The sequence below is a fragment of the Phocoena sinus genome, chromosome 2 (genome assembly GCF_008692025.1).
Source record: "Phocoena sinus isolate mPhoSin1 chromosome 2, mPhoSin1.pri, whole genome shotgun sequence".
Classification (NCBI taxonomy): Eukaryota; Metazoa; Chordata; class Mammalia; order Artiodactyla; family Phocoenidae; genus Phocoena; species Phocoena sinus.
The window spans coordinates 31,578,520-31,605,217 of NC_045764.1; the positions used below are offsets into that span (position 1 = coordinate 31,578,520).

Consider the following 26,698-nt stretch of genomic DNA (forward strand, 5'->3'; position numbering starts at 1 on the left):
TCTTTTAGAGATACATATTCGAAACATTTAAAGAGGATAGTGAGATCTGAGGTTCGCTTCAGAATAATCTAGGAGAGGGTGGGGATGTAGATGAAGCAAGACTGGCCGTGAGCAGGTCGAGACTGAAGCTGAGGACACAGGAAGCTCATCATAGTATTCTCTCTTCTTTTGTATACGTTTGAAATTTTTTATGATAAAAAATTAAAAGGATGTATCTCCCCAAAAGGCATCATTTTAAAAGAAATCACTATTCTAGAGCACTGTTCCTTGTATTCTACCCAATCAATTAGACAAGAGGAAAAAGTAACAGAAAACAAGAGTGGAAGCAGCAAAAATCATTCTTATTTGCAGACGGCATGACTGTGTACCAAGAAAAACCCAAGAAAACAACTAAAAATCTACTCAAAAAAGAAAATAATTCATTAAGGCAGTTGTTCCAAATTTAATATATTAAAAAATCAATAGCTTTCTTTGTAGCTACAAATAGTAATAGGTTAGAAAAAATAACGAAACAAGAGATAAGATTTACAAAAGCAATAGAAGGGATAAAACACCAAGGAATAAACTAACAACATGTGTGCTGGATTTTTACGAAAAAAATTTTATTGATGAAGATAAACAAGCTTGAATAAATGGAAAGATAAGTCCTTTTCTGGCTAAGATTCTATATTGTAAAGGTGACACTTCCCCTATATAGATAAATTTAATGCATGGCGTGCCAGATTAAAAGAACAATAGGAATTTTTATTGCATAACTAGATAAACTGATTCTAAAGTTTCTATGGAAAAATAAATATGCGAGAGGACCCAGGGGATTTGTGATCAGGAATGATGGTGGCAAGGGGAAGAACTAGCTGTACCAGGGAATAAAATGCAGTATAAATCCAGGAAAGCAAGCAGCCTGGTTCGGGAACCTGAGTGGGCAAATCAGTGTAACAGATCCAGAAACAGCCCTACATGTACACGGCAAATTTAATGTATGATGAAGGCTGCATTTCAAACCAGTGGAAAAAAAGATTCATTGAATAGCTTTGGCACAACTGGTTAGCTGTCTCATTTGAAATGTAACTTTTCCTGGATCCATATACCAAAGTAAATTCCAAATAAACCAAATATTTAATTAATTCAAAATAAAAGCTCTAGAAGAAAACTTTATCTTAAAAATATCTCAGGACTGTGAAGGTCATACTAATCTCAAAAACTCAGTAACCTCAAAGGAAAAACATGAATACACTTGACTACATAAAATGTTCAGCAAATTTTAAAATGTACAAAAACAACAAAAAGAAATTCAAGACAACTGTAACCTGGGGGAAACTTTTGCAATATAAATCAAAGGGCTAATTTCCTTTATATGTAAAGAACAGCACAAATAAATAAGAAACACCAAAAATCTGATAGAGGGATGGGCAAAGGAAATAAACATGCAATGCACAGGGAAAGAAACACAAACAGCTTGTAAGCATAGGAAGATGGTATCTGGGATTCACTTCTGATGGAAAATATGCACGTGAAACTACCAAGATACCACTTTCCACCCATCAGCCTGGGGCTAAGAGCAAACAGGGGGATGGCACACAGTACAGGTGACCCACATGCTCACACATGATGGAGAGCCATGTGACCTCTCTACCTCTTGGGAAAGCAATCTGGTCATCTTTATCCAAGCAGGCATGATGCTAACCTGTAACCCCGCTCTATCCAGGAAGTGCTCTTCCAAAACAACTCACACCATGGGACTTCCCTGGTGGAGCAGTGGTTAAGAATCTGCCTGCCAATGCAGGGGACACGAGTTCGAGCCCTGGTCCGGGAAGATCCCACATGCCGTGGAGCAACTATGCTCATGTGCCACAACTACTGAGCCTGAACTCTAGAACCCGTGAGCCACAACTACTGAGGCCTGCGCCCCTAGAGCCCGTGCTCCACAACAAGAGAAGCCACCACAATGAGAAGCCCGTGCACCGCAACGAAGACTAGCCCGACACAACTAGAGAAAGTCTGCGCACAGCAACAAAGACCCAATGCAACCAAAAAAAAAAAAGGAAGAAAGAAGAGAAAAGAAAAGAAAAGAACTCAACTCACACCTGGTCACAAGCACTCACCCACAAGGCTGCTCAGTTTTGCACAGAGTGGAAACCATGTAACCATCAGTCCCGAGGGGGCTGATTAATACCCCATCGTGGGGCATCCTAGGGCCACGTCACTGACTCCTGTGTTACCACTTGAATAATTAGGTGAATTTATAGTTGTTGTCTCTACCAAGAAATCTATCAAGAAGTGGAATCTACCAAGAAGTGAGAGAACTAAGTGCAGACCCATGTGGCCCGTATCTATTTTAAGAAAAAGGTCTATAATCAACTATACTTCAATAAAATATTAAAAAATAAATTAAAAGCTCTATGTATAGTCTTATATATGTTCAGGAAATTTCTGGCAGGATTCACAGGAAATTTAACAATGGCTTCTACTGCAGAGAGGGATTAGGGGTCTGGGATGTGCAGATAAGAAAAGAGGAAGGTACCACAGGGATTTCCAGGGTAGAAATCATTTTTCAATCTTATGGCTCTTGGATTGATCCAAGCACTATTCACAGAAAGTTTAACAAACCTCTATTGGTGAATAAATGTTCCCATTTAAAAACAGGTCCAAGCCCTATTCATGCTGAGCAAATAGAATACTGGAGACAAGATCTCACATGGTTTTGTTTGTTTCTAACAAGGAGGAGTCTTTTTGGTTTTCCTAAGCCCTCTATGGAACACTTTGCTCTCTTCTGACTCCCACTCTCTGGCCAATAGCACCCCGGACCCAGGGGGCCCACGTGTCCACCCGGGCCTGCTCTGGGCTCGGGAGCCCTGCCCCTGTCACAGGCTGACAAGGAGGAGGTGAGAGCTGCCTTCAACTTAGGAGTCTTATGTGGACAGGTTCACCCCAATTGCTTACTTTAAGAGCAAACCAAGGCTCAGATCTGAAGTGCCCAGTGTATGAATACAGCCAAGTGGCTTCATCACCACTGTGAGGACCCCTCAGAGAGGGAAGGTGTGAGGTGAGCTCAGCCCGAGGTCTGGAAGTCGGGGGATGAGGCCCGCGTGATCTCCCAGCACCCACGGTGGGACACTGACAGGTTCAGACAACAGGGTGTAAGGACCCCTTTAAGGGGCCCTGGACTGGAGAACCAGCGGCATCTGAGCACGAGCCCAGGGTCTTGGTGGGGTGTGGGTGGTCCAGGACACCTCACAGGAGCCTTGGCTGCTGGACCAGGGGGAGAGCAGTGTGAGGAACAGAACACCATCTATCAGCCTTTGCTTGGTGCTGAAGCTGCTGCTGTGGGGCTCCATCGCCCGAGACCAGCACCAGACTTTGGGTTTTAATAAGCACATGTCTGGTTTGATAGAAAAGCTAGACTTTCACATATACTTGTTCAGAAGCAGGTGACCCTCTGGCCCACGTGGACGCATGCTGCCACCTCCACGGCCCGTGGGAGGGAACATCCTGGCGTTCCTGCTACTCCTTGTCGCCTGGGATGCCTCCCCACGGGACGGTGGGAGGGTTCTGTGCAGGGGTCCACCTCCACAGGGACCCTGCAGTGTCAACCTTCCAATCCAAGAGGGTCCGAGAGGGCCAGCGTCTTCCCACAGACAGTGGTCACCAGGGGGGGCTCTTCCCTCAATGACTTGGTGACTCCGAGCCTGAGTGGGGCCAGCAGCTCTGATATCTGGAAGGTTATCCTCAGTGGGCTCCCCAGAACTGGAGCTGTGCATCTTCACCAGGTAAAGGCACCCCCGCTCCTGCTGCACCCGGCGGGCTGCTTGGACAGTACAGCAGGGCGCGGCGAGCTCAGACCCCAGCCCGGTTCCCAGCCCAGGTTCCCATCCCGGCTGTGCAGGGACCCCCTGGCCATGCGCCCTCTCTGAGCCTCGGTTTACTCATCTGTGGCAGCACCGTCCCTGGGGGTTGTTAGGAGGTCACCGAGTCAGCATGGTTAAGGCATCAGCGCCGTGCCGGGCCCGAGCAGCGCCGACAAGGACTATCTGGCCCGTTACTGATGGTGTTGAATGAAGGCGTATTAGGGAGTCAGGAAACCAGCTCGGCAAGGAAGGCGGGCTATCAAGTACCCAGATGTGCGTCCAAGGCCCAGCTCCGCCCTTTGGCAGCCATGGGGCCTCGGAGGAGCCTCACTGCTTCCTAACCTGTGAGTTAGGCTGACGTGAAGGAGATGCACAGGGCCCAGCACAGGGACTGGCACACACCCAGCGCCTGAGACATGTGAAGACGGCATCACTGTAACTGCTAACTATCATCTTTCATTATTATTAACAACACAGGATGTGAAGTAAGGCATGAGTTGGGACTGAAGGCTCTCCCTCATCAAGGCTCCAGGAAGGTTTCCTGCAGTGCAGAGCTGGCAGAAGGTCCACTCCTCCTCAAGGTCACAGTGGGTCTTCTCAGCCCTTGAGACCTTGGGCCACAGGACTGAACGTGCCCGAAGACTCCCCCGCACTTGGAATGCTCGCCTGCCAGACGGGGTGTGGCCGACACCGAGGGCATATCCCCTCCAGCCCCCTCTCCAGACCTGCTCCCCTCCTTCCTGGAAGCCCAGTGGTCCAGGCAAGCCTGAGGTTCAGGGTGCAGTCACTGGCACATCTCTGGCCGATGGGAGACAAAGAGGTCATCAGGGACTTTAAGGTTCAACCAAACACTCAGAGTCATGAGGGCTCCTAAGTTCAACCAGACGTGGGGCTGCTTCCTCAGAGGGAATAAGGCAGGAAGCACAGTCTGTCGGCTGGATTCTTCCGAGAGTCCACACAGTGTCCACACAGCCGCCCAGGCGCTCGCCTCGAGCACGAGGGTAAGAAACGCCCATCAGGGAGGGTGTGTGGAGCCATCCCAGTGTCCCAGGAGACAACACCTCTTACACTCACTCCATGGGTACGGCTTCCAGGGGCCCCTCGAGGGATACATCCGGTTACAAGGTACCCTCCATGGGAAGTCCAAAGCTTTGTACCCCGCAAAGATGCATCTTCCATCGAGACGCAGTCACCATCTTTCCCATCTCTACCATGGCTGGTGTGGACTTTTGCCCTTTTCTCTCTGCTTCCTGTCCGGAACAGGAAGTGGTGTCCGGAAGGATACGGACACTGGCTGGGGCTGAGGTGACCCGCCCGAGGAGAAGGCCGATTCCCGTGTCACAAACCCATGGAGCCAGGAGCCACTCGCCTCTGGATCTCTGTACACAACAAGCTTCCCTGTTTGGACAAGCTCCCAGTAGGTGCATGGAAATACATTCCTAATTGATCAACGTTTCTAATTTGGGGGTGGTTTCCCCACATTCATTCCATCCTAGGGTGTTTCATCATTATCTCTTCCTGTTCCTGAGTCAGACTTTTGGTCCTTCAAGTCTTTGTTGAATATGAATCCTCTGCTATGAAGGGGTGTGTGTTTGCTTTAAGATCGCTACGTTTTCGTTAACAGTCGAAGGGCTTCTCTTCTATAGGACACTCTAAAGTAAGGCGGTCCACACTGGTTTGAGCTGGTCACAAGCAGCCTTAGCCAGTCTGGGTTGGTTGGAGGCAGCTGTTTTGATTTGGTCTAAAACAGTCAGCTGGTATAGAGCGGGGAGTCTTCTGGAAGTCTGACTGCTAGAGGTATGACTCGGGGCACCCAGGCACACACTCTGCTTCCCGGTCCCTCCCCCTCCCCTCCCTGCAGGTGTGAGGCTGATTCAAGCCAGGGGAGCTTCATGTGCAAATCATCCCCCCAGACAGTTTGAGGGAGTCCTGCCCAAATGGCGCCATGCAATACGTTGAAAAGTGAGCTTTGGGACTTCCCTGGAGGTCCAGTGGTTAGAGCTCGGCACTTTCACTGTGGGGGACCGGGGTTCAATCCCTGGTCGGGGAACTAAGATCCCACAAGCCGCACGGAGTAGGCAAACAAAAAAAAAGACAAGTGAACTTCTTGGATCCACAAGAGCCTCCATCACCAGACCAGTGGACTGGCACAGCCCCATCCTGGCATCCTGATCACCAAGGAGACTGGAGCTGGGATGTACCACATCCTCCCCTAGGAAGGAGATGCTGGGTCCTGCCAGTCCCTGGGTCCTGGAACAACCACACTAGCAGGCTGGATTGGGATCATCATAATCTACTGAGACCTGATGAAAACCAGTGTGATCCAGTCTGACAGCCAAGCAGGAATGCTCCCCACACCAAAAGTGACACAGATCAGCTGGGTTTTGTTTTTTGTTTTTTTTTTTTTGCGGTACGCGGGTCTCTCACTGTTGTGGCCTCTCCCGTTGCGGAGCACAGGCTCCAGACGCGCAGGCTCAGCAGCCATGGCTCACGGGCCCAGCCGCTCCGCGGCATGTGGGATCTTCCCGGACCGGGGCACGAACCCGTGTCCCCTGCATCGGCAGGCGGACTCTCAACCACTGCGCCGCCTGGGAAGCCCTGGGTTGTTTTTTTTTTTTTAATTGAATGTTAAAATACAATATTAACCTCCTCAAAAGAGACAGGAGAGTGGAAGGAAATGAAGAGTCTTTAAAAATAAACTAGCAGTCTAAATTTGGATGCAATTATATCCACCCTAATCAAAAGTGTTAGATCATAATTAGCAGCTTATACAGAGACATTTCAATTTATTAATTCAATCATCGTGTCATGTGTGAGGCCATTACTGAAAGTATAATTAAATGGGATGGTCTCCTGTTCCCTAATCAATTGGATCTTCTCCCCTCCCATTGAAGACGTGGGGCCGAGCTCCTTGCCTTATTGTAGAACTGCCTTCCCCTTGAAGGAGTGTTTTCTACACAAGCTTTGTGGAAGAAAACCAAAAGTCAAAGTCCCATTTGCTTTGAGATAAAAATATGTCAGCTGTCCCCTAAGAGAGAAAATTCAGTTACTTACCAGCCACAAAACTTGGAAATGATGCCACCTTCTTCGTCTGTTAGGAAATATGAAAACACACACACACAGTAGGTTTAAGTAGTTGGCCCATAAGATCTAGGTTAAGATGATCAATTACCATAATTAATGGTGGCAATTAATTATGGTAATTAATTAATTACCATAATTAATTAATCATGACTGGTCTTCCCAAGAAGTCAGCTCCTTACAGCTAACCAGTGTCTTTCCGGCGCCAGGATGTTTGGGTGGGGTACGTGTAACCAATTCTCATGGAAAACCTGGGGTACAAAAGGCCATCAGCTAAAACCAGATTAGCATGTCACTGTAGAAGGAATATACCCAGTGGTTCCCTAACTGGTAGGCATGAGAATTTCCAGGCACATCTTTAAAAGCAAGGAAGGAGACCAGACGCCACTGCATGGGTGGCCACAGTTATTTCATCCAAGTTAGAAAATCTCATCCAAACCATGTTATCCAGAAAAGGGAAATAACTTGCTTAAGGCCTCATTCTAATAACCTCCCCATCATGGCAGTGAAAGTTTACATGGGATTGTTTTTTAAAACCACACTGTTGGTTTAGAACTGTGGCTCTCAACCCAAGTGATTTTTGTCCCCAAGGGGACATACGGCAATTTCTGTAGACATTTTTGGTTGTCACAACTGGGGGAGGAGGGCTGCTACTAGCATCTAGTGGGTAGAGGCCAGGGATGTGTCTAAACACCCTGCAGTGCAAAGAACGGCCCTTCACAACAAAGAAGGATCTGGCCCCAAATGTCAATGGTGCCACCCTTGAGTAATCCTGTTTTAGAACATGACTGTCAGATAATGGGATAGAATGAGTTTCTGTCAAATCGGGGAGCACCAATGTCCCCCACGCACCAAAGGCAACACATGGGCACACTGTGGTATGGGTCTGAGTCAACAGGAAAGGGCCTTCCCTTCCTCGTCCTGCAGGGCCACCGGGCTTTGCTTGATGGGACCCCCCTTCCCCAGGCACTGGGTGGGACAAGAACATGGTGGAGAGCGTGAGCCCATGAAGACAGGGTGGGCAGCTCCCACATCAAGGCCCTGAGCCAGAACTCTCTTCCTTGGAAAAATTACCTCTAGAATGTTGTTATTGTCAACAGGGCCATTGAGATCAGAGCGCTGCTGCTTCCTCGGCTGCTCCAGACCATTGCAAACCTGGAAACCGGGAAGTTAAAGACAAAGATGGTGTTTTCACACGTGAGAAAAAATAAAAATAAATAAAAAATAAATAAAAATTTAAATTAAAAAAAAGAAAAATAAACCAAGACACAAAACTGGAGATACAATATGATACAATTTTGTAAAATGCACGTGTATATAGGTATGTGTGTGTACATACAGATATAATTTAACTTTTCTGCCAATAATATGTATACTTTTATACTTCTAAAAAGTTACTTGAATCATATTTTCTAATTTCTTGTTTATTACTATTTTTAATTGTGGTAAAATACATATCACAGAAAGTCTGCCATCTTAACCATTCGTAAGCGTACACTTCAGTGGCATTAAGTACTCTCACATTATTATGCAACGATCACCATCCATCTCCAGAGCTCGTTTCATCTTACAAAACTGAAACTCTGTCCCCATCAAACACTAACTCCCTATTCCCACCCCACCGCCAGCCCCCGGCAACCACCAGTTCCCGCTATCAACTTACTCTAAGGAGCGCGTACAAGTGGGGTCATACGAGATTTGTCTTTTTGTGACTGGCTTACTTCACTGAGCATAACGTCCTCAAGGCTCATCCCTGTTGTAGCAGGTGTCAGTATGTCCTTCCATTTTAAGGCTGAATAATATTCCACCATTTATACAGAGCACTCTTTGTTTATCCATTCATCAGTCCACGCACACCTGGGTTGCGTCCACCTTTTGGCTGTTGTGAATAATGCTGCTACAAACACCAGTGTACAAATATCTCTCAGAGTTCCTGCTTTCAATTCTTGGGGTATATATATATATATATATATATATATATATATATACCCAGAAGTAGGACTGCAGGGTCATATGGTAATTTTATTTTTTATCTGTTGAGGAACCACCATACTGTTTTCCACAGCAGCTAAGCCATTTTACATTCCCAACGACAGTGTCCAAGGGTTAAAATTATATTTCTAACAAACTTAAATTCTTAGTTCAATGCAAATTCAAAAATCTAAATTCCTTAGTTAATGCAAATTAGTCAACCTACTACTAGAGGAAAAATGCCCCAAGGACATGTCATAAGTCTTCTCTTAAGGAAGACATCAACCCAAAATTCCTCTTACTTCGACGAACAAAATTTAAAGTGTAGGTATATTTTCTCTACTTAGTGCCCTGCACTATCCAGAAGATCTCTCCAGATCCGAGCACTGAAATCACTGTCCAAACCCCAGAGGAGGCTCTGGTGAGCCAGCATCTTAAGTTCCAGAACTTTCTGGAAATAAATTATCAAGCAGTAACAATATGATGATGCCAATAACGTTAACAAGTTTTATTTACAAATAAATAAATTTATATTATGAACATACGTATACATTATACTTATATTTACATTATTTATAAATAAGTAACATTATTGATCGCATCCTTTCCCATATGAGATGGATGTGCCCATTCCTGCTTTACAGGTAAGAGGACTGAGGCTCCAGGTGTGGACAGGAATGGCCAGGTACCCACAGGCTCAGGCAGCACAGCCATGTGTCGTGTCTTCCCTGCCCTAGACTGTCACTGTCATGGCCTGTGACTTCATTAGATCTCTGTGCAGGGGTTAGAGAAAATTGAAAAGACCCAGGCCCACCGTCCTAGCCCTGAAGGGAACAGGGGGGTTGTGCACGAGGCAGACCAGGGATCCTCTCCATGACTGCAGGTACCACTGGGCTTCAGAGGCCGCGGGCGTGGAGGGGATGGCTCAGACAGGAGGTGGACAAAGCTGGCTGGGCATTAAGGACCGGGCAGATTTGTGCCACATCCCGAGAGCAATCTGGGCTCGCTCAACCCACAGGAAGAAATGAGGCCTTCCCGGAGCAGAGGGGGTGCAGGGCACAGCTGGGGCCAGGAGGGTCAGATGTCTGCTTTGTCCCCTCTTCCTTGCTGGAAGCCCAGAGGACTGCCCCTACCCAAAGCCCCATGAGCCCCCAGACGGCGCCGGTGGGCCCTGACCTGGCCCCACTGTTCTGGTCTGTCCCGAGGCAGGGCTCTGGGGCCCCCTGCTCCACCCACCACAGCCCTCCTTTCAGGTCTGGCCCCATCCTTCTGCTATCAGGTCTAATCTATCCCCCATGGATCCATGCTACCCAAGCTGAGCAGACAGCACCCCTTCCTGCAGGGCTGAGCCTGAAGGGGTCACTCCTGCCAGGGTCCCACTGGAGCCAGGCTTCTTCCCGAACTCCTAATGGGCTCCTGTCGCAGCCCTACTGGCTCTGCACCTCCCGCTGTGGACAAGACACACCAGGAAAAACCTCCTGTAATGTCCAAAGGGGTCTCTCACCTTAAAGGGTGTTCTCGTCTGCCTTAAGTAAGGCTCTAATGTGGGACATGCCCCAGACAACCCTCTGCTGTCCTGTACACCTCCCAATTTCAAGATCCACTTAGAGCACATCAGTATTTTACCTTCTTGTTTGCGAAATTTCTAACCTGGTGACCATCCCTAGGCTAAGTTCACAAACTTCATTTCCTGAAGGCCTGCACTGCCTTACAAGGAGCCACACAGGCACTAGGAATCTCCAAAAGCCCCAAAGAAACCAACCAATCAACTGAAAAATGAAAACGGGGTCAACCACACCTAGTACACACTGAGTATTTGTGTCCCCCGCCCCCCACCGCCAAAATTCATATGTTGAAACCTAACCCCCAGGGCAATGGTATTAGGAGGTGGGCTGTTAAGAGGTGATTAGGATTAGATGAGCTCATGAGGGTGGGGTCCTCATGAATGGGATTAGTGCCCTTATAAAGGGGACCTCAGAGAGCTCCCTCGCCCCCCACCTGCCACGTGAGGATGTAAAAGAAGATGGCTGTTTAGGGAAGTGGGTTCTCACCAGACACCAAATCTGCCAGCGCCTTGATCTTGGACTTCCAGCCTCCAGAACTAAGAAGTAAATGTCTGTTGTTTCTAAGTCCCCCAGTTTATGGTATTCTGTTTTAGCAGCCCAGAAGTACTAAGATAACACTCCTTCTACAAATGTTACAGATTGGGCTAGAACCTAATTTTTCTGGCAGAAGGAGGACCATCATATGGGGCAACAGACTGTCATCAAGGTGCTGAATACATAGTGGGAAACGGCAACACCAGGACCGCCGCTGGCCTTGTGTTGGGTATCTCTGGCAAATGGAAGAGGTATCCCTTCTGGGGGACACAGTTCGGGTTTGGCCAGGGGAACCCAGGCTGGAAGTCAGTGCCCTACACCATCCCCCAGACAACTCAGTGTGGGGCCACAGCACGTGGTGACCACAGGCAACACAAGGTCTCAGGTCCATGTACAAGGGCAGCTTCTCCCCAAAGCTTCCACAGGCTCGACCCTTCCCTCCAGGCCAACATTTTCTCTAACTCCCTCCGACCACTCAACACCATGACAACTGCATCTCATAATAAACAGCCGGGGTTGTTTCCAGAGAGGCAGGAGGACGGCTTGTACTGCTTCTCCTTGGGAGAGCCCATCTGGTGCTCAAATTTTCATCTCAGGGGCCAGGGTGGGGGGTTTGGCAGCAGGGGACACAGGACCTGAAATGAACATGGTTAGAAGCCCATATGGATCTCAGAGGGAGATGCTGTTTAAATCCTTCTGTGCCTTCCCCATGGTACAGCAGCCAGGCACACCTCAAAATAAGACGCCAACAGGGATGGGAGGGCCACATCCCTCATCAAGTACCTGTAGTGGGGTGTTCTCGGTGCCACCCACTGGAACCCCCATCAGCCATTGCTGTGGGGGAGGGGTGAGTGAAACATGTGACCTGAAATATGCTAATGCATATTTCTCCCCACTCCATGGAGCCCGGAGACCAGAGCACGATGTGATGGCACAGGCTGGTCACAAAATGCCAGGACCAGGGACGGCTGTTCTGGGCAGAGATGACTTGCTTGTAAGAAAAATACACTAATTTGAATAAATTGTTCGAATAAATATCTTGGCTCTAGTTAGGGAAACTATAAAGCTGGGATTTTTTAACGTGTCAATTCTGATTGTGTCTGCTGGATTAAACTGAGAATCTGGCAATATACCCCACATGGCTTCAGATGGAATAACAGCAAACAAGCGCACGCCCGCTCACACCATCTGGAACAAAAGCTGCGTGTTTCCGAGTGCTGTCCCGAATGACGAGCACGTGAGTGACATGGAGGGGAGCTCAGTGAGGGACAGACAGCAAAGCCAAGGAAGCCGCTGGACTGTCCTATCTGCCCCCAGACACAACTCTGAGTCAGAGAAACCCCAAGGGCTGCAGGAGTCTTCTCCAGGAGTCGTTTCTTGCTCTGTTCTCCAAGGCATCGGTCAGCCCGACTCATCGGACATTCCAGCTCAGGAGGGGCAGCTGGGGCAGCGACACTGAGGATGCTCCCGTGGGGCCAAGCTGAGAGCATAACCCACGGGGCCCCTGACGATCTGATCAGCGCCCTCCAGGCCTTCTCTCAAAGGCCCTCCAATCCATCCTCTGACAAATAGGTGGCTCTGAAAAATGACAGTTTTGTTCTTTTTCTCCCACTCCTCTTCCGACTCGGGTCACTCTGTGATATTTATCCGCAGGAGGAGGAGAGCTTGGATAAAGTCTTTATTCTTATCACAGTTACCCCTCTGGGGACGATCGCATTTTTTGTTGTTGTTGTTGCGGTACGCGGGCCTCTCACTGTTGTGGCCTCTCCCGTTGTGGAGCACAGGCTCCGGACGCGCGGGCTCAGCGGCCATGGCTCACGGGCCCAGCCGCTCCGCGGCATGTGGGCTCTTCCCGGACCGGGGCACGAACCTGTGTCCCCTGCATCGGCAGGCGGACCCTCAACCACTGCGCCACCAGGGAAGCCCCATATTCTTCTTTTAATGATACTAACATGGTATGAGCTCAACCATTTTACATAACCCAGTGGTCTGCATGAGCTACGTGAAAGCCCAGCAGAATTCATAATCTGGCGTCCACCACTCTTCTGCCCCTTCATGGGCTCAGACTGGCTCAACTTAGTTTTAGATGATTCAAATTGGCTCAGGCCAGTTAATGAGACAAGAGCTTTTTCTTTCTTCTTTTTTTTTTTTATTGTGGCAAATATACGTACGATAAAATGTATCGTTTTAACCAATTTTAAGTGGACAATTAAGTGGCATTCAGTTAGTTCACACTGATGTACAATCATCACCACCATCCGGCCACAGAACTTTTCATCATCCCCAATGGAAACTCCGTCCCCTTTAAACACTAGCCCCCATTCCCCCCACCCCTATCCTGGCAACCATCAGCCCACTTCCGTCTCTATGGATTTAATTAATGTAGGTACCTCACTTGGGTGGAATCATACAGGATTTGTCCTTTTGTGTCTGGCTAATGTCACTCAGCATAGTGGCCTCAACGTATATCCCCGTTGTAGCAGGTGTCAGAATTTCCTTTTTGTTTAGGGCTGAACAATATTGCTTTGTATGTAAAAGTTTTTTTTTGGAACTTGATCATTATAACTGTGGTGCAGAAGAGAAATCAATCTTCCCACAAATACTGGTAAAAATTACCAGGCCATGATCTCTGAGTATGGGCCAAACGGCCCATATTTTAGGTGACTTGGAAACCTTTGGCTTCATTCATCCGATTTCATTTTTCTTGGCATTTAAAAGAGGGTTGGAGATGAAATATTAATAAGATATTAGGCAAGAAAAACCTCGGGCAGCAATCCCACTTCATGACATCTCCCGTGATCTGCAAATCCAATGCAGCAAGAAGCACCCTGACCCGCCACTACTCTTGTGTCTGGAGCAGGTTTTGAGGACGGGTGAATGTCTAGACTATCCCTCCTTTCTTGAAATTAACATTCATATTTCTAAAAGTGACCAGCATGCTATCTTTTATATACTTGGGTCCCCATGAATGAATAAACGAATGAATGTAGAAGGGAACAGATGACAGCAAGGGAGAGCATCTATTTTCAATGACTAGAGAAGAAAGCAGCAGCAGAAGTACCCAGAGACCTGGCTTGGGTGTGGGGTGCTCTGGGTGTGAGCCCTTGTGAGGAAGACACTTGGGTGGGTGAGTCTGTGTCAGTGCATACCCCTCCACAGCCAGAGACCCAGAAGCTCTGGAAGTGAAGGTCAGGAACAGAGGTCTCCCAGACGGCACCAAGGGCTGCTTTGAGGGGAAGCGTGAGAGCCAAAGTCGAAGTGGGAAGGGTGAGGGGAGGGATAGGGCTGCACCAGAGGTCAGAGTGGGCCAATAGGTCCCAGAGGCAGAATCAGAGGTCGTTTGCAAGTGTTAGGGCCAATGAAGAGGAGGATTGACCAAGGAGGGCAAAGAGGCAATGCCCCGAACAACAACCTCCCTCCTACCTGACATGGTGCCCCGAGCAGTGTCCTGAGAAGTAACCCCTCGGCCAAAGTCTAGCGCAGGCTCGCTGACCTGCTGGCCTGACTGCACCCAGAGCAGGGCAGGGTGGCCAACCGTGGACAGACCCGGCAGTGCCTCAGCACCAAGGACAGCACACCGCCAGCTCTTAAGAAGACCATCTGCTGGCTGTTGAAACCAACCTGAGCAGCCGGGCAATGAGGTTCTGCAAGCCCAGATCCAAGCATCCTTCAGCTCCAGTAATCTGGGCCTTGGCTTGGTCTCAGGTGGAGAGACCAGCTTCTCTTCCATGAAGGCTGACTGTGGTCTTGGCAGGGTCTGGAGTCCACGCTAGGCCCTGGGGTGCCATCCTGTGCCTCACCCCCTTCTCAGCCTTTCTGAGCTGTGCTCAGTTTTCCTGAGCTGTCCATGGTATTATCTGATGTAGGGTTGGGAGCTATTCTTGGTTAGCCTCCTATTGAAGACACAGTGCCGTGTCTTTTTTAGTAACTGATTAGCATTGACCGCTATCTGAGCGCTTTGGGGTGCAAACCCCGTGACTGCCATCGCCATGCTGTTCCATCTCCGAATCTCGTGCTCAGCAATGTGGTCTTTCTCCCTGAACAGAAGTTGTTACTATATATTCTCCCATGGAGCCCTGCACTTCCTGGGGAATGTCATGTGACTGACTGATATTGTGGGATGTATCTTGAGCCCCTGGCACATGTGGGGGACGGTGGCGGTGCTGCAGGGGCCCGAGGACGGGAGATGCAGGTGGGGCAGCGCCCTGCCTCAGTCCCCCACCCACCTCTCTCCTTCCCCGAAACCTGCCCTGGACACACAACACTGGCCAAGCAGTGCAATTCGAGTCAAAGCAATGCAATCCCAGCTCCACACGTGGTAGGCACCCTCTCCCTGCTGGCATCTCCTCAGATCTCTCCCTGCCTGCCCTTACAGATGCTCCCCACCCATCCCCTGTGCGCCCACACGGGAGCCTCTGCCCTGGTGGCCATCCACCAGAGATGCTCAGGGTCCTCCCACTTCCCCAACCCCCTGATGGCCCTGCTCTGTCCCTCTCTCATCAGCATCCTCAATCCAGCCCTTCACCTTCCACCTGTCCTCCTCCAGGGCTCTGGCCCCCATCACAATCCCCAACCCCACAGCATGCTAAGGACGCCCGTGACCTCCACGTTCAGCCCGCCTGGTCAGCTGACTTCCCAAAGCCCCCCCTTCAAAGTCCCAAGACCTCTCTGCTTATCACCCACGTGGGAGCCCGTTCCCCAGGAAGCCTGCAAGGGACTCATGGGCTGGGCAGCGGGGTCTCTGCTGATCACCCAGCCCCACCCGGATGGATGGTGAGTCTCTGCGTGTCTGTCTCCCTCTAGAACGAGCTTCTCAATGCAGACTTAAGTCACTTTCATCTCTGCACCCCCAGGGCCTGGCACATCGTAAGTGCAGTTCGCACGGACTGCGTGGGAGGGCTCGCAGACGCCAGCCAGCCCAGGAGGTGGGGAGTGTGAATTACGTTCAGAAACCCCGGGTAAAGGAGGGATGGCGTTTGGAATTAGAGAGAGACCGGTGGTCTGGAGCCCAGCTCATCTGCCTGGAAAGTGGGGATCTCAGTTAACTTTCAATTCAGAATCGAGTGTGAGAAAATCAGAGCACCCTTGGAGATGTGTGGCTGCCACACGGCCCCCCAGATCAGGGAATCCAGAGCAGAAAGGGGCTGAGGATGCCACCAGGAGGATGTGAGAACCGCCCCCCAAGAAATCCCTGCGGGGAGAGGGGGCACCTGAAGAGGGCCTGCAGAGAGGGGAGAGCCTGAGGGCACCTGGGGAGCTGCTCCCACCCCACATGTCACCCCCGCCCATCAGGCTCCACCCGTCTCCACGGTGTCCCTGGCCAGTCCCATGCCTCCTCTCATCCTACCTCACCCTGCTGGCTTCGTCCCTCCCTTGATGTCACCCCAGAAAATGGGGACATCATCTTGCTCCCTGCCCGGCCCAGCACGGTCCCAGCTGCGTGCACAGCCTCACCTGACTGCCTCCCCCACCTCCTGAGATTCTCACGGATGTAAGACCCGCACCCGCATCCTCACGGCAAGCGCTCCACGCCCCTCACCATCCGTTGCCAGATACTGACCCAATCAGCTCTGCTCCCACAGCCCCAGGTGGCATGTCCAGAACATTCCCAAACCAGGAGCTGGTGCAGCGGAGTGAGGTCCAGGCTTCCTGGCTCTGCCATCTGTGCTCTTAACCACTAGCCCCAACTCTCTCGAAGGTGGAGGAGGGGGGCAGGGAAGGAACTTTCTAGATTACTGTTAGGGGAGGGGCTTTACATGATTTTCCCAAACAATAAAGACAGTGTTTTAGAAGCCCCGCTTTAACTAGATTTTAAAAGCCCTGACGCAAGCCCAGATTCCTGCCAGATGAACTGTTCCATGAAAATAACAGCCACCTCTAGTCACAGGTCCTCAAGAGGCTTCATAAAAATCAAATCAGGGCATTGCGCTGACTCGGCAAATGGGCTCCAAGAAATCAAGTTTGGGAGCTCGGGCAGATCAAGCGAGGGGCTTAGGATGCCGAGGCCTGGATTTCGTTTTCCAGGGCGGTCCCGGGAATTAGTGACAGCAGGCGCACTGGGCGGGGACGAGGCTGGGGAGGAGCACAGGAGCCCAGGGGCCCTTCCATGCACCCTCCCCATGAGCAAAGGGACGTCCAGGACTGATGCCCGGGCAGGCAGGCAGAGGTGTGGGGACGGCTGCAGAACTGGAGCAGGGCTTCAGGAAGGAAGAGGCCAGCTGCACTCCACGGAGGCCTCGGGGGTGTCGAAGACCTTCCGCTGTCCGGCCATGCTCCTGGACACCCCTCCCCCACTCCACCTCCGCAAGCCCTGTCCTCAGCACCTGCCCGAGGGCTCTTTCTCCAGCTTGGTCCGGCCTGGGGGCCAGGTCTGGGCAGACTGTTCCCACCTGGGCACTGTTGCAAGCACCAGGGCCCCTGGCACACCTGCTTCCACCTGGGCACCAGCGACCCCAGGATGCTCTTCTCTCGGCCTCTCAGGGCCAGGGGGTCCTCTACAAAAAGCAGGTGCTCATACTTGCTTCATACGTCGCTGAACAAGGCACATGTGAGCCCAGCGGGAGCATCACGGTGCCACCCCCTACACAGGGCAGACCAAGGTTGCCCCTGCCCCTAATATTCCCCCTCCCTATTTGGTGTCAGCATTCCTGCCACCATCTCCAAAGGTCCTGCATGAAGCAAGTCTTGACTGAACGCCAATCACAGCAAAGGCGCCCGCACAGGGAGCAACGCTGAACACTCGTGTGTGTGATGTGGCCTCGGGGCCCTGGATCACACCTCCCTCTAACTGCTATATCAAGTTGACTACGATGTATTGGTCTTTCCCTTTTTCTATTGTCAGAGGGCTCTTTCTAGAAAGCACTGGCTGGGCTGATAATAAACAGAAATCATGAAAACCCCGAAGAATCAAAACACGCCTTTGGTTTGCCCTCCAGACGTGCGGAGCTGTTCCACGTGGTGGTCACGTAAATCTGAAGCCTCCATCTCTACGATCACTGAAGCCCTGATGTGTACCCAGCCCACACGGGCATGGAGGGCCAGGGAAGGCTGCAGCCCTAGGAATCTACAAGGCGCAGAGGATGGAGAGTCTCTGAAAGAAGTTCGGGCACAAAGCAGGTGTTTCTGGAGGACCTGATCTCACAAGAGCTGTTACAAGTGAGTCCTTGCCAAACACAGACGCACAGCAGGGACCACAAGAGCCTGTCACCCCAGGCACCCCAAAGACCCACGGAACCAGGATCTTTGGTGCTGGACAAACATGCTCTTACCGTGCCCCCAGGAGCATGGGGGGCACCCCTCTTCACAGGAGGTGCACTGAGGACTCGCCTGGTCCTCCTAAGCTGTGACACCAGCCCGGGTGGGGTCCTCCCTCCACACTCCCGGCCTCGCTGCCAAAGGGCAGAGGACCACCCTGGCAGATGCAGAAACGGCCATTCTATCTGGATATTCAATATGCATCTGGCTGGACCCAACTCATGCACCCTTTAATTGCTGTATGTAAAAAAAAAAAAAAAAAAAAAATCAATATTTCATGTCACCAAAGCTCAACAAAATTAAGAAAAATGCCCCATGAATAATCTCTACTTGATTGATTTGATCTATGGCCTGAGCCCTCATGAAGTCAGGACGTTGCGACAGTTTTACAGGCCGGAGGCCTGGTGTCTGCCGGTCACCTTGCTGGTGCCAGGACACACTCGCCGTGAACGGTAGAGCCCGTCAGGTCTCGTGATAACTGATAACGAGTAAACGGATGACAGGGCAGAGGAAACTCACCCACACTCACCCCTCGCTGAGCTCGGCATCACCTCTTCTAGAGCTGCCCAGGGTCACAGGTACGAGCCTTGCCCTAACCAACTGTTCAGGCCTCATACTGTGTAACCATGGATGCGGTACCGACGCCACACAGGTCTCAAAGGCCTCATCTGTAAAATGGGAATAACCCTAGTCCCTACCTCTTCCAGTTGCTCTAAGACTCACTGAGATCATATACGTAAAGCCCTAGCACGTTGCTGGCCGTCACTACCCACACCGGCGTCACCTCCACCGTCACCCAGGGATTTTCCACAAATGGCAAAACAAGAAACAGTAAATCCTCAGAAGCCACGGGTCCCAAAGGTGACAGAGGTGACAGCTTTCCCACCACTGTGGGTTGATGATGACCATCCTGGGACTGAGCCATACGGGGACAGGTCCTGGGATGTCACACGGTCTGGCCCACTGCCCCGAGGATGTGCATCTTTGGTTGGTGTTTTCCTGCAGGTAGAGAAAAGGGCTTGAGGCTCCAGAGTGTTCGGGAGAGGTGGGCGGAGCAGGGCTGCGGTGTCCTCGTCGCTGGGAGTCTGGGATGAAGGTGGCACCCATGCGAGCACGGGGGGGATCTCTAGGAAGGGGAAGGCTTTGCAGCAGAGTTTCTCAAAGTCATCTGCCAACCCAACACAGTCAGCTCTCCTTGTTCGTGGCTGTTATGTTCAATAAAGTTGCCGTGAACCCTGAATGAGGGGATCCTGGACCACCGTTCCCAGAGGAAATACAGGGTGAGCTTCCCCTGAGCCTCTGGTCCCCACATTTCATCAACCGATCCATACATGACCTTGTTCTATGTATGTTTCTATTTAAAGACACCTTATTTACCATGTATTACTCACAACTAATTAATTATATCCAGTATATATAATAAAACACTAGCTGAGAAGAGTTTCACATTTTCCTGACCCGGGATAACAAGACTGTCAATTTCATTGGCTAGGGTCAGAGTTAGGGTTTTCAGCCTTATAACAAGATGTTTTTGAATGGGTGGTCATCTCACAAATCCACAAAGTTAGCCACTTTTCCATCACTCCCTCACACACTGTAGATGTTACTCCAGCACTCCGTGGAGCAGTCCCAGGTACTGATCGGCAAATTCTTCTTCCTTTTTCTGAATGTACCATGTTGTTATCTGTTAACACTGAACTCACGGTCAAGAGCTCTGTCATTCACACCTGAATGAAACACCCAACACACGTGTTTTTCTCCAAAAGGCACGTCTCAGCCTTCTTGCGCTTAGGAACGCTAGACAGCACTTCAGCACTGCACTTGGGGGTCACTCTATCATCAGCAACAAGCACACAAATGCAAGAGACACGGCACTAAAAGGACCACAAAAAGGACACTTTTTCATAGAACGAGCTGAAACAGGGCAGGGCATCTCCTTGTTCAAACTTAGCTGGGAAGGGGCATGTTGAATGACTCAATTTTTTTGCCTGTCTGTGCATGTCCGAAAAGGACTGCATAAGTGCCATGGGTATAGATTTTTAAGGTTACAGATAAACTCTAGCGAGCAGGCAAATTCACAGATACCAAATCCATGAAAAATAAGGATCAGGCACACCCCGTTTACAGAACACCTCTAAGCGGATGCTTCGGGGAAATCCTGAGAGGCAATTTGTCTCTTTGATTTGAAAACTTTTTTTTTTTTTTTTTTTTTGCGGTACGCGGGCCTCTCACTGCTGTGGCCTCTCCCCTTGCGGAGCACAGGCTCCGGACGCGCAGGCTCAGCAGCCATGGCTCACGGGCCCAGCCGCTCCGCGGCATGTGGGATCTTCCCAGACCGGAGCACGAACCCGTGTCCCCTGCATCGGCAGGTGGACTCTCAACCACTGCGCCACCAGGGAAGCCCTGTTTTGTTTTTTCATTAATTTATTTTTTATTGAAGTATAGTTGATTTACCATGTTGTGTTATTTCAGGTGTACAGCAAAGTCACTTGAGTTATAGATATATTCCTTTTCAGATTCTTTCCCCATGTAGGCTACTACAAAATGAAACCTCAATGCTGGAATTCTACAATGTCACAGGGCAAAATATTTTTTGCCTCTATTTTCCAAAATGTCCTCAATAAACTTTCATTGATTTGAAAAAACTTTTTTCCTGTAAAAATACTCACACGCGGATCTCCTCTGTTCCCCACGATCACACCCTAGCTTCCCGCAACGCCAAGTCCACCTCCTTCAGGTTCTCCAGACCTGCGTGCCCCCGTGCAGACCTCTCAGTCTCCTCAGAGCTGCATGGGGGCAGCTCTAACTGCAAACTGGACCCTTTTCAAAAGAAAAGAGGCTAGGGCTTCCCTGGTGGCGCTGTGGTTGAGAGTCCGCCTGCCGGTGCAGGGGACACGGGTTTGCGCCCCGGTCCGGGAAGATCCCACATGCCGCAGAGCGGCTGGGCCCGTGAGCCACGGCCGCTGAGTCTGCGCGTCCGGAGCCTGTGCTCCGCAACGGGAGAGGCCACAATAGTGAGAGGCCCACGTACAGCAAAAAAAAAAAAAAAAGAAAAGAAAAGAGGCTAAAGAAAAACATCTGCAGCAAAAAGTAACATCTGTGGTGCACGTATAAAGTGCTGCTAGGAAATGGAAAAGCATCGAGACCCCAAAAGATAAAAGGCACCAACCATTCGTAGAAGAAAAGTAAAGTATCAGACAAGAGGATCATGGGGTCAGCATTCACGCATAGCCTGGGAATTTATCCTCAAGTAATAAATCCAAAGGAGGAAAACCTGCCTCCCTCATACAAAGAGGTCTGTATAGTCTCGTATATAAAAGAAAATGCCATCTGCAACCTGCACACTCCATGGCAGGATATGTACAGACAAATCAATTAGATGGCCCATTGCCTGAACTTCAAAGGTTGGCAAAAAGGATCATGAAAACGATATGACAACACGGAGCGACATTTACAACATGGCAGATTTTAAAAGCAGGATGGCAGAATCACACGTGGGACCACGATGGCAGCTAGAGACATTGTTTATGCTCAGTGCCAGAGTCTGAGAAGGTGGGAACCACGGTCCCATTTCTAATTCTACTGTAATATTGTCGTCCATACAGCGACTGAGTGAAGTGCTATTCAGCACTCTTAGAAGCACCCACGACATAACTTTTCGAGCTTTGAAATGAGGGGAAGAAAGGAGGGATGCTATCTATGTACTTCTCCTCCAACAGGAGTCCTCCAAGAATTGCTTCTCAAACTGCATGTGGCATCTTGCTAAAATGCAGCCTTAACTAATAAGGACCTACTGTATAGCACAGGGAACTCTACTCAATACTCTGTAATGACCGATATGGGAAAATAATGTAAAAAAGAGTGGATATATGTATAACTGATTCACTTTGCTGTACATCAGAAACTAACACAACATTGTAAAGCAATTCTACTCCAATAAAAACTAATTAAAAAAACAAAACAAAATGCAGGCTTGGCACTGGCAGTCCTGGGCCGCCGGTGGTGCTGGGCCGTGGACCATACTTTACAAACCAACAGTCTAAGCACCTAGATAGCTGATGCTGTCCATTTCTCCCTCAGGTGATTTCCACCACAGCCCTCACTGTGTGCACAGTACTGGGTGGGCTGGCGTGGGACTCAGGAGCACCCTGTGGACCTGTTGGGGGCCAGGACTTTGCTGGCCACACGGCCTGGATATTCCCAGGGTAGAAGGGGGTTCCTTTTAGAAAGGCAGGCTGTGGTCTGAAGCAAGGAATTGCCAAACTTCCCAGGGAACTTCCTTCTTTACACACAGACACACACAGACACGCAGACACGCAGACACACACACACACACACACACACACACACACACACACGCATATCTTGCTTTCAAGACGGTTCCTGCCACCAGCGGGTCTACTTGATCAAATTTCAAAGTGTTCTTCATCTGGATGAGCCATTCGGGTCTATAAGACATGATGACCCAGCCAGGGCAGAGCCCTCAAGAGGAGGCCAGTTTCTTCGGGGGCCCTTGTCCGCCCTGAGCTGGGAATCACCAGCATCTCCCCTTGATGGAATTAAACTTGTGAATGAATGAGTGAATAAAGCCAGAAAAACTAGGCAATAATAAACCAGCATAAATGAGCCTTTCCGGGGTCTTGGAAGAGAGCATTTGTTTCAAGGAAACACTCTATTTGGGGAGAAAAGGTACCTGCCCTTCCACCCAATGCCACGCCTGAAAAACAGACCTCCTCTGGGCCCCCGCCTCCACCCTCATCCACCCCCAGCCCTCCAACCCAAAGGGCTGCATTTTCACTCAAACTGGCATGCGGTTTAAGTAAAGCCCAACATCAGGTCTCGTGCACTCCCCACCATATGCCCTAGAGATCATTTCTCTTGACTGGAACTTTGTCCGGGCATCACTTGTCCTGGCGAGGCTCAGCACGTCATCTGCCTCGCGTGGTCCACATCGACCTGTGGTGAGTCCAGTCCTGCCAGGACTGCAGAAGGACAGCAGTACTGTTCCCTAAAGCCCAGACCTTGACCCCAGAGCCGCCGCTATTGTTGGGGGGCGCCCTCCACATCTGCTAGCGGACAGCAGTTTCTTTACACCCCAAAGCCCCCAGCACACACAGAACGGCCTCAAATGACAGGAACACCCCGAAAGTGAAGTCAATTTATGCCTAACGATCTTTAAAAAAAAAAAAAAGCATCAAAGGGAAGTTCCAGAAACCTACAGTGAGTCGATAGGACTTGTTGCCCAAACACGAGCTCTCACTATCTATACTTTTCAAATGCATGAACTCTTCTGGGGAAAAAAATAATATTAATGAAGCCTTTAAAAAATATGAAAGCAGTTCGTTCTCATTTGCCCACAGATTTAGCTAAACACAAGTTCCTTTACATGCGTCTAATATTCACATCTTTTTATATACATGTAAGTTTTTTTGAAAGGCAGCTTGTCAAGAGGGTTCATTAGAATACACACTCACTTTGCTATAATTAAAAGAAAACAGTTACGCTTAAACCCACTGGCCTCATTAGCATACATCTCTTCTCCAAGACTTTGTCAAACCTTCAAATAATCATTTGCAAAATGGTTTTTTACAGCTAATTGCCCATCATGCCAAGGCCCCCAAGCTTTCAGAGAAGTAGTCACCCAATAAAACCATCCCCAGTGAAATGCACTCAGGTCGCTGCCCCTCGACGCTAGGCTGCCCCCAACCACCAGCCGCAGCTGCCTGCACTCACCGGTAGCCCCCCATCCTTGCCGAAGTCCGGCCAGCCTGAAGAAACCCCCTGGTGAGGGGCAACCGTCACAGGGACCACCCCCAAGTGAGCAGATCCAGGGCAGGCACACTAAGACCCAACCTCTTCTGGGTGGGCTGGGGTGTCTCCTGGGAGCCCTGGTTGCCAATCAGCCTTCCACCAGATTTTCTTGACATTTAGCTAAGGCACCTGATGGGTGAACAGGAGTGGCTGGGCCATCCACACATAACTGAGGGAATGGAGAGCTAGGCACACATTCTGATCTACAGGTTACAGCAGCACCTTTGCTCTCCGGGCCCCTCCATCCCCTTCCCTGGGGACAGCCAGGGTCCTACCTGCTCTTGGGGCCACTTTGGCCTCTCCTCAGGAGTCCTGGTCTTGGTCTTGAAGCTTCTCTGGGGGTCTGCGGGGTGCTTGGCCTCGGGAGGCAGGTTCAGGGACTTGGGCCGGCCCTCGTGTCTGCTGGGGCCGCGGCGGGCCTCGGCAGGCGGGCAGGCCTCCGAGGGGCCCCCGGGCCCCGGCTCGGGTGCCCGCAGCAGCGCGTGCTCAGGGCTGGCCTCGCTGGCACCGGTGATGCTGCTTGTGCTCAAGCTCATCTTGATCTCGGCCACGATCTGGTCGATGTCCTCTTCCTGGTCCTCCAGGTCCCCGTCCCCGCGCCTCGGGCGGTAGGGGGATGCGCTGCCCTCGTTCCCGTTGGCCTCAGCGGGGTAGTAGTCCTGGTAGGCCTCTTCGCCGGGACAGTAGTGGACACCCTCTTCCTGGTCCTGGGCCTCCAGCATAGAGGCCTCAACCTCGGGGGTGGGGAGGTGGCTGTCCCGGTAGCCGGGGCTGCCCTGGTCCCCGTGGCTGTGCAGTTGCGGGCCCGCCGGATCCGTCCACTCCTCCACTGCCTCCTGGCACTCGTCCGTCTCCAGGTGGTGCGTGTCGTGGGCCAGGTAGCCGTCCCCATTACAGTCCATGCCCTGCAGGTAGCTGTCGTCCTCGGGGCAGTAGCGGATGTAGTAGGTGATGCCCTCCTCTTCCTCGGGGAGGCCCTCATCATAGTCCTCCTCCTCGGAGGTGTTGTTCACATAGTCGGAGCTGGAGTCCCCGTCGGGGCTGTGGTCGTGGCCGCCCTGCTCGGCGGGCACAGGGCTCTCGGGCCGCAGGGCCGCCAGCTCCAGGCCCTTGGGCACGTACTCCTCCAGGGGCAGCTCGGCATCCTCGCTCTCGGGCTCCGGGCCTGGCCTCGCCCTGTGGTCCAGCATGCTGCTCGCCGTGTTCGGACGCTTCCGGTGGGCCATGGCGGGCAGTCACGCGGCCATTGTCATCAACGGCAGCCACTGTGGGGAGGAAGAGGCGACAGGACAGTCAGAGCCCGAGAAGCATGCCCCACCAGCATGGTTTACACCAGAGCGATGTAACGCGAGTCTGTTCAAACGACGTGACGCCCCCACCCCAGCTGACTGGTGTGTCAGGACCGGCGCACACACCTGCCAAAGAGAGAGGAGGACACCGGGGCTGGAGGAGGAGGCCCCAACGACCCCCAGGATGCCTGCTGCTTTCCCCCCAACTCCCTGCTCATTCGAGACTTCCCTCTCTTTTTTTTTATTTGAAGTATAGTGGATTTACAACATTGTGTTACTTTTAGGTGTACAGCACAGTGATTCAGTTTTTTTGTTTTTTTTTTTTTTGCTGTACGCGGGCCTCTCACTGCTGTGGCCTCTCCCGTTGAGGAGCACAGGCTCTGGACGCGCAGGCTCAGCGGCCATGGCTCACGGGCCCAACCCCTCCACAGCATGTGGGATCCTCCCGGACCAGGGCACGAACCCGTGTCCCCTGCATCGGCAGGCGGACTCTCAACCACTGCGCCACTAGGGAAGCCCGATTCAGTTTTATATATATATTCTTTTCCAGAGTCTTTTCCACAACAGGTTATTATAAGGTATTGAATATAGTCTCCTGAACTATAGATTAGATCCTGCTGTTTACCTATTTTTTTTTTTTTTTTTTTTTTTTTTTTTTTTTTTTTTTTTTTTTTTTTATGCGTTACGCGGGCCTCTCACTGCCGTGGCCTCTCCCGTTGCGGAGCACAGGCTCCGGACGCGCAGGCCCAGCGGCCATGGCCCACGGGCCCAGCCGCTCCGCGGCATGCGGGATCCTCCCAGACCGGGGCACGAACCCGCGTCCCCTGCATCGGCAGGCGGACTCTCAACCACTGCGCCACCAGGGAAGCCCCTATTTACCTATTTTATATAAAGTAGTATGTATCTTTTTTTCTTTTTCCTTTGCGGTACGCGGGCCTCTCACCGCCGTGGCCTCTCCCGTTGCGGAGCACAGACTCCGGACACGCAGACTCAGCGGCCACGGCCCACAGGCCCAGCCGCCCCGTGACATATGGAATCTTCCCGGACCGGGGCATGAACCCATGTCCCCTGCATCGGCAGGCGGACTCTCAACCACCGCGCCACCAGGGAAGCCCTAGTGTGTATCTTTTAATCCCAAACTCCTAATTTATCCCTCCCCCATCCTCTCCCCTTTGATAATCATTAGTTTCTTTTCTATGTCTGTCTGTATGTTTTCGTTTTGTAAATAAGTTCACCTATACCATTTTTTTTAGATACCACATATAAGTGATATCATATGATATTTGTCTTTCTCTGACTTGGTATGATTATCTCTAGGTCCATCCATGTTGCTGCAAATGGCATTATT

The 26,698-nt window shown here is 50.8% G+C and overlaps 1 protein-coding gene across 3 annotated transcripts in view; it reads right to left on the reverse strand.

Annotated features, from left to right (window-relative positions):
- Nucleotides 1-26,698, reverse strand: part of APBA2 (amyloid beta precursor protein binding family A member 2) — a 194,118-nt gene that overhangs the window by 37,457 nt on the left and 129,963 nt on the right. For all 3 annotated transcript variants that reach the window (XM_032622808.1, XM_032622809.1, XM_032622807.1), the window contains 3 exons: nucleotides 24,337-25,326; nucleotides 8,001-8,081; nucleotides 6,900-6,936 (listed from right to left, as the gene is read on the reverse strand). In XM_032622808.1, the coding sequence (XP_032478699.1) occupies nucleotides 6,900-6,936; nucleotides 8,001-8,081; nucleotides 24,337-25,287 (1,069 nt within the window). In that variant the 5' untranslated portion in view covers nucleotides 25,288-25,326. The remainder of the gene's footprint in view (nucleotides 1-6,899; nucleotides 6,937-8,000; nucleotides 8,082-24,336; nucleotides 25,327-26,698) is intronic.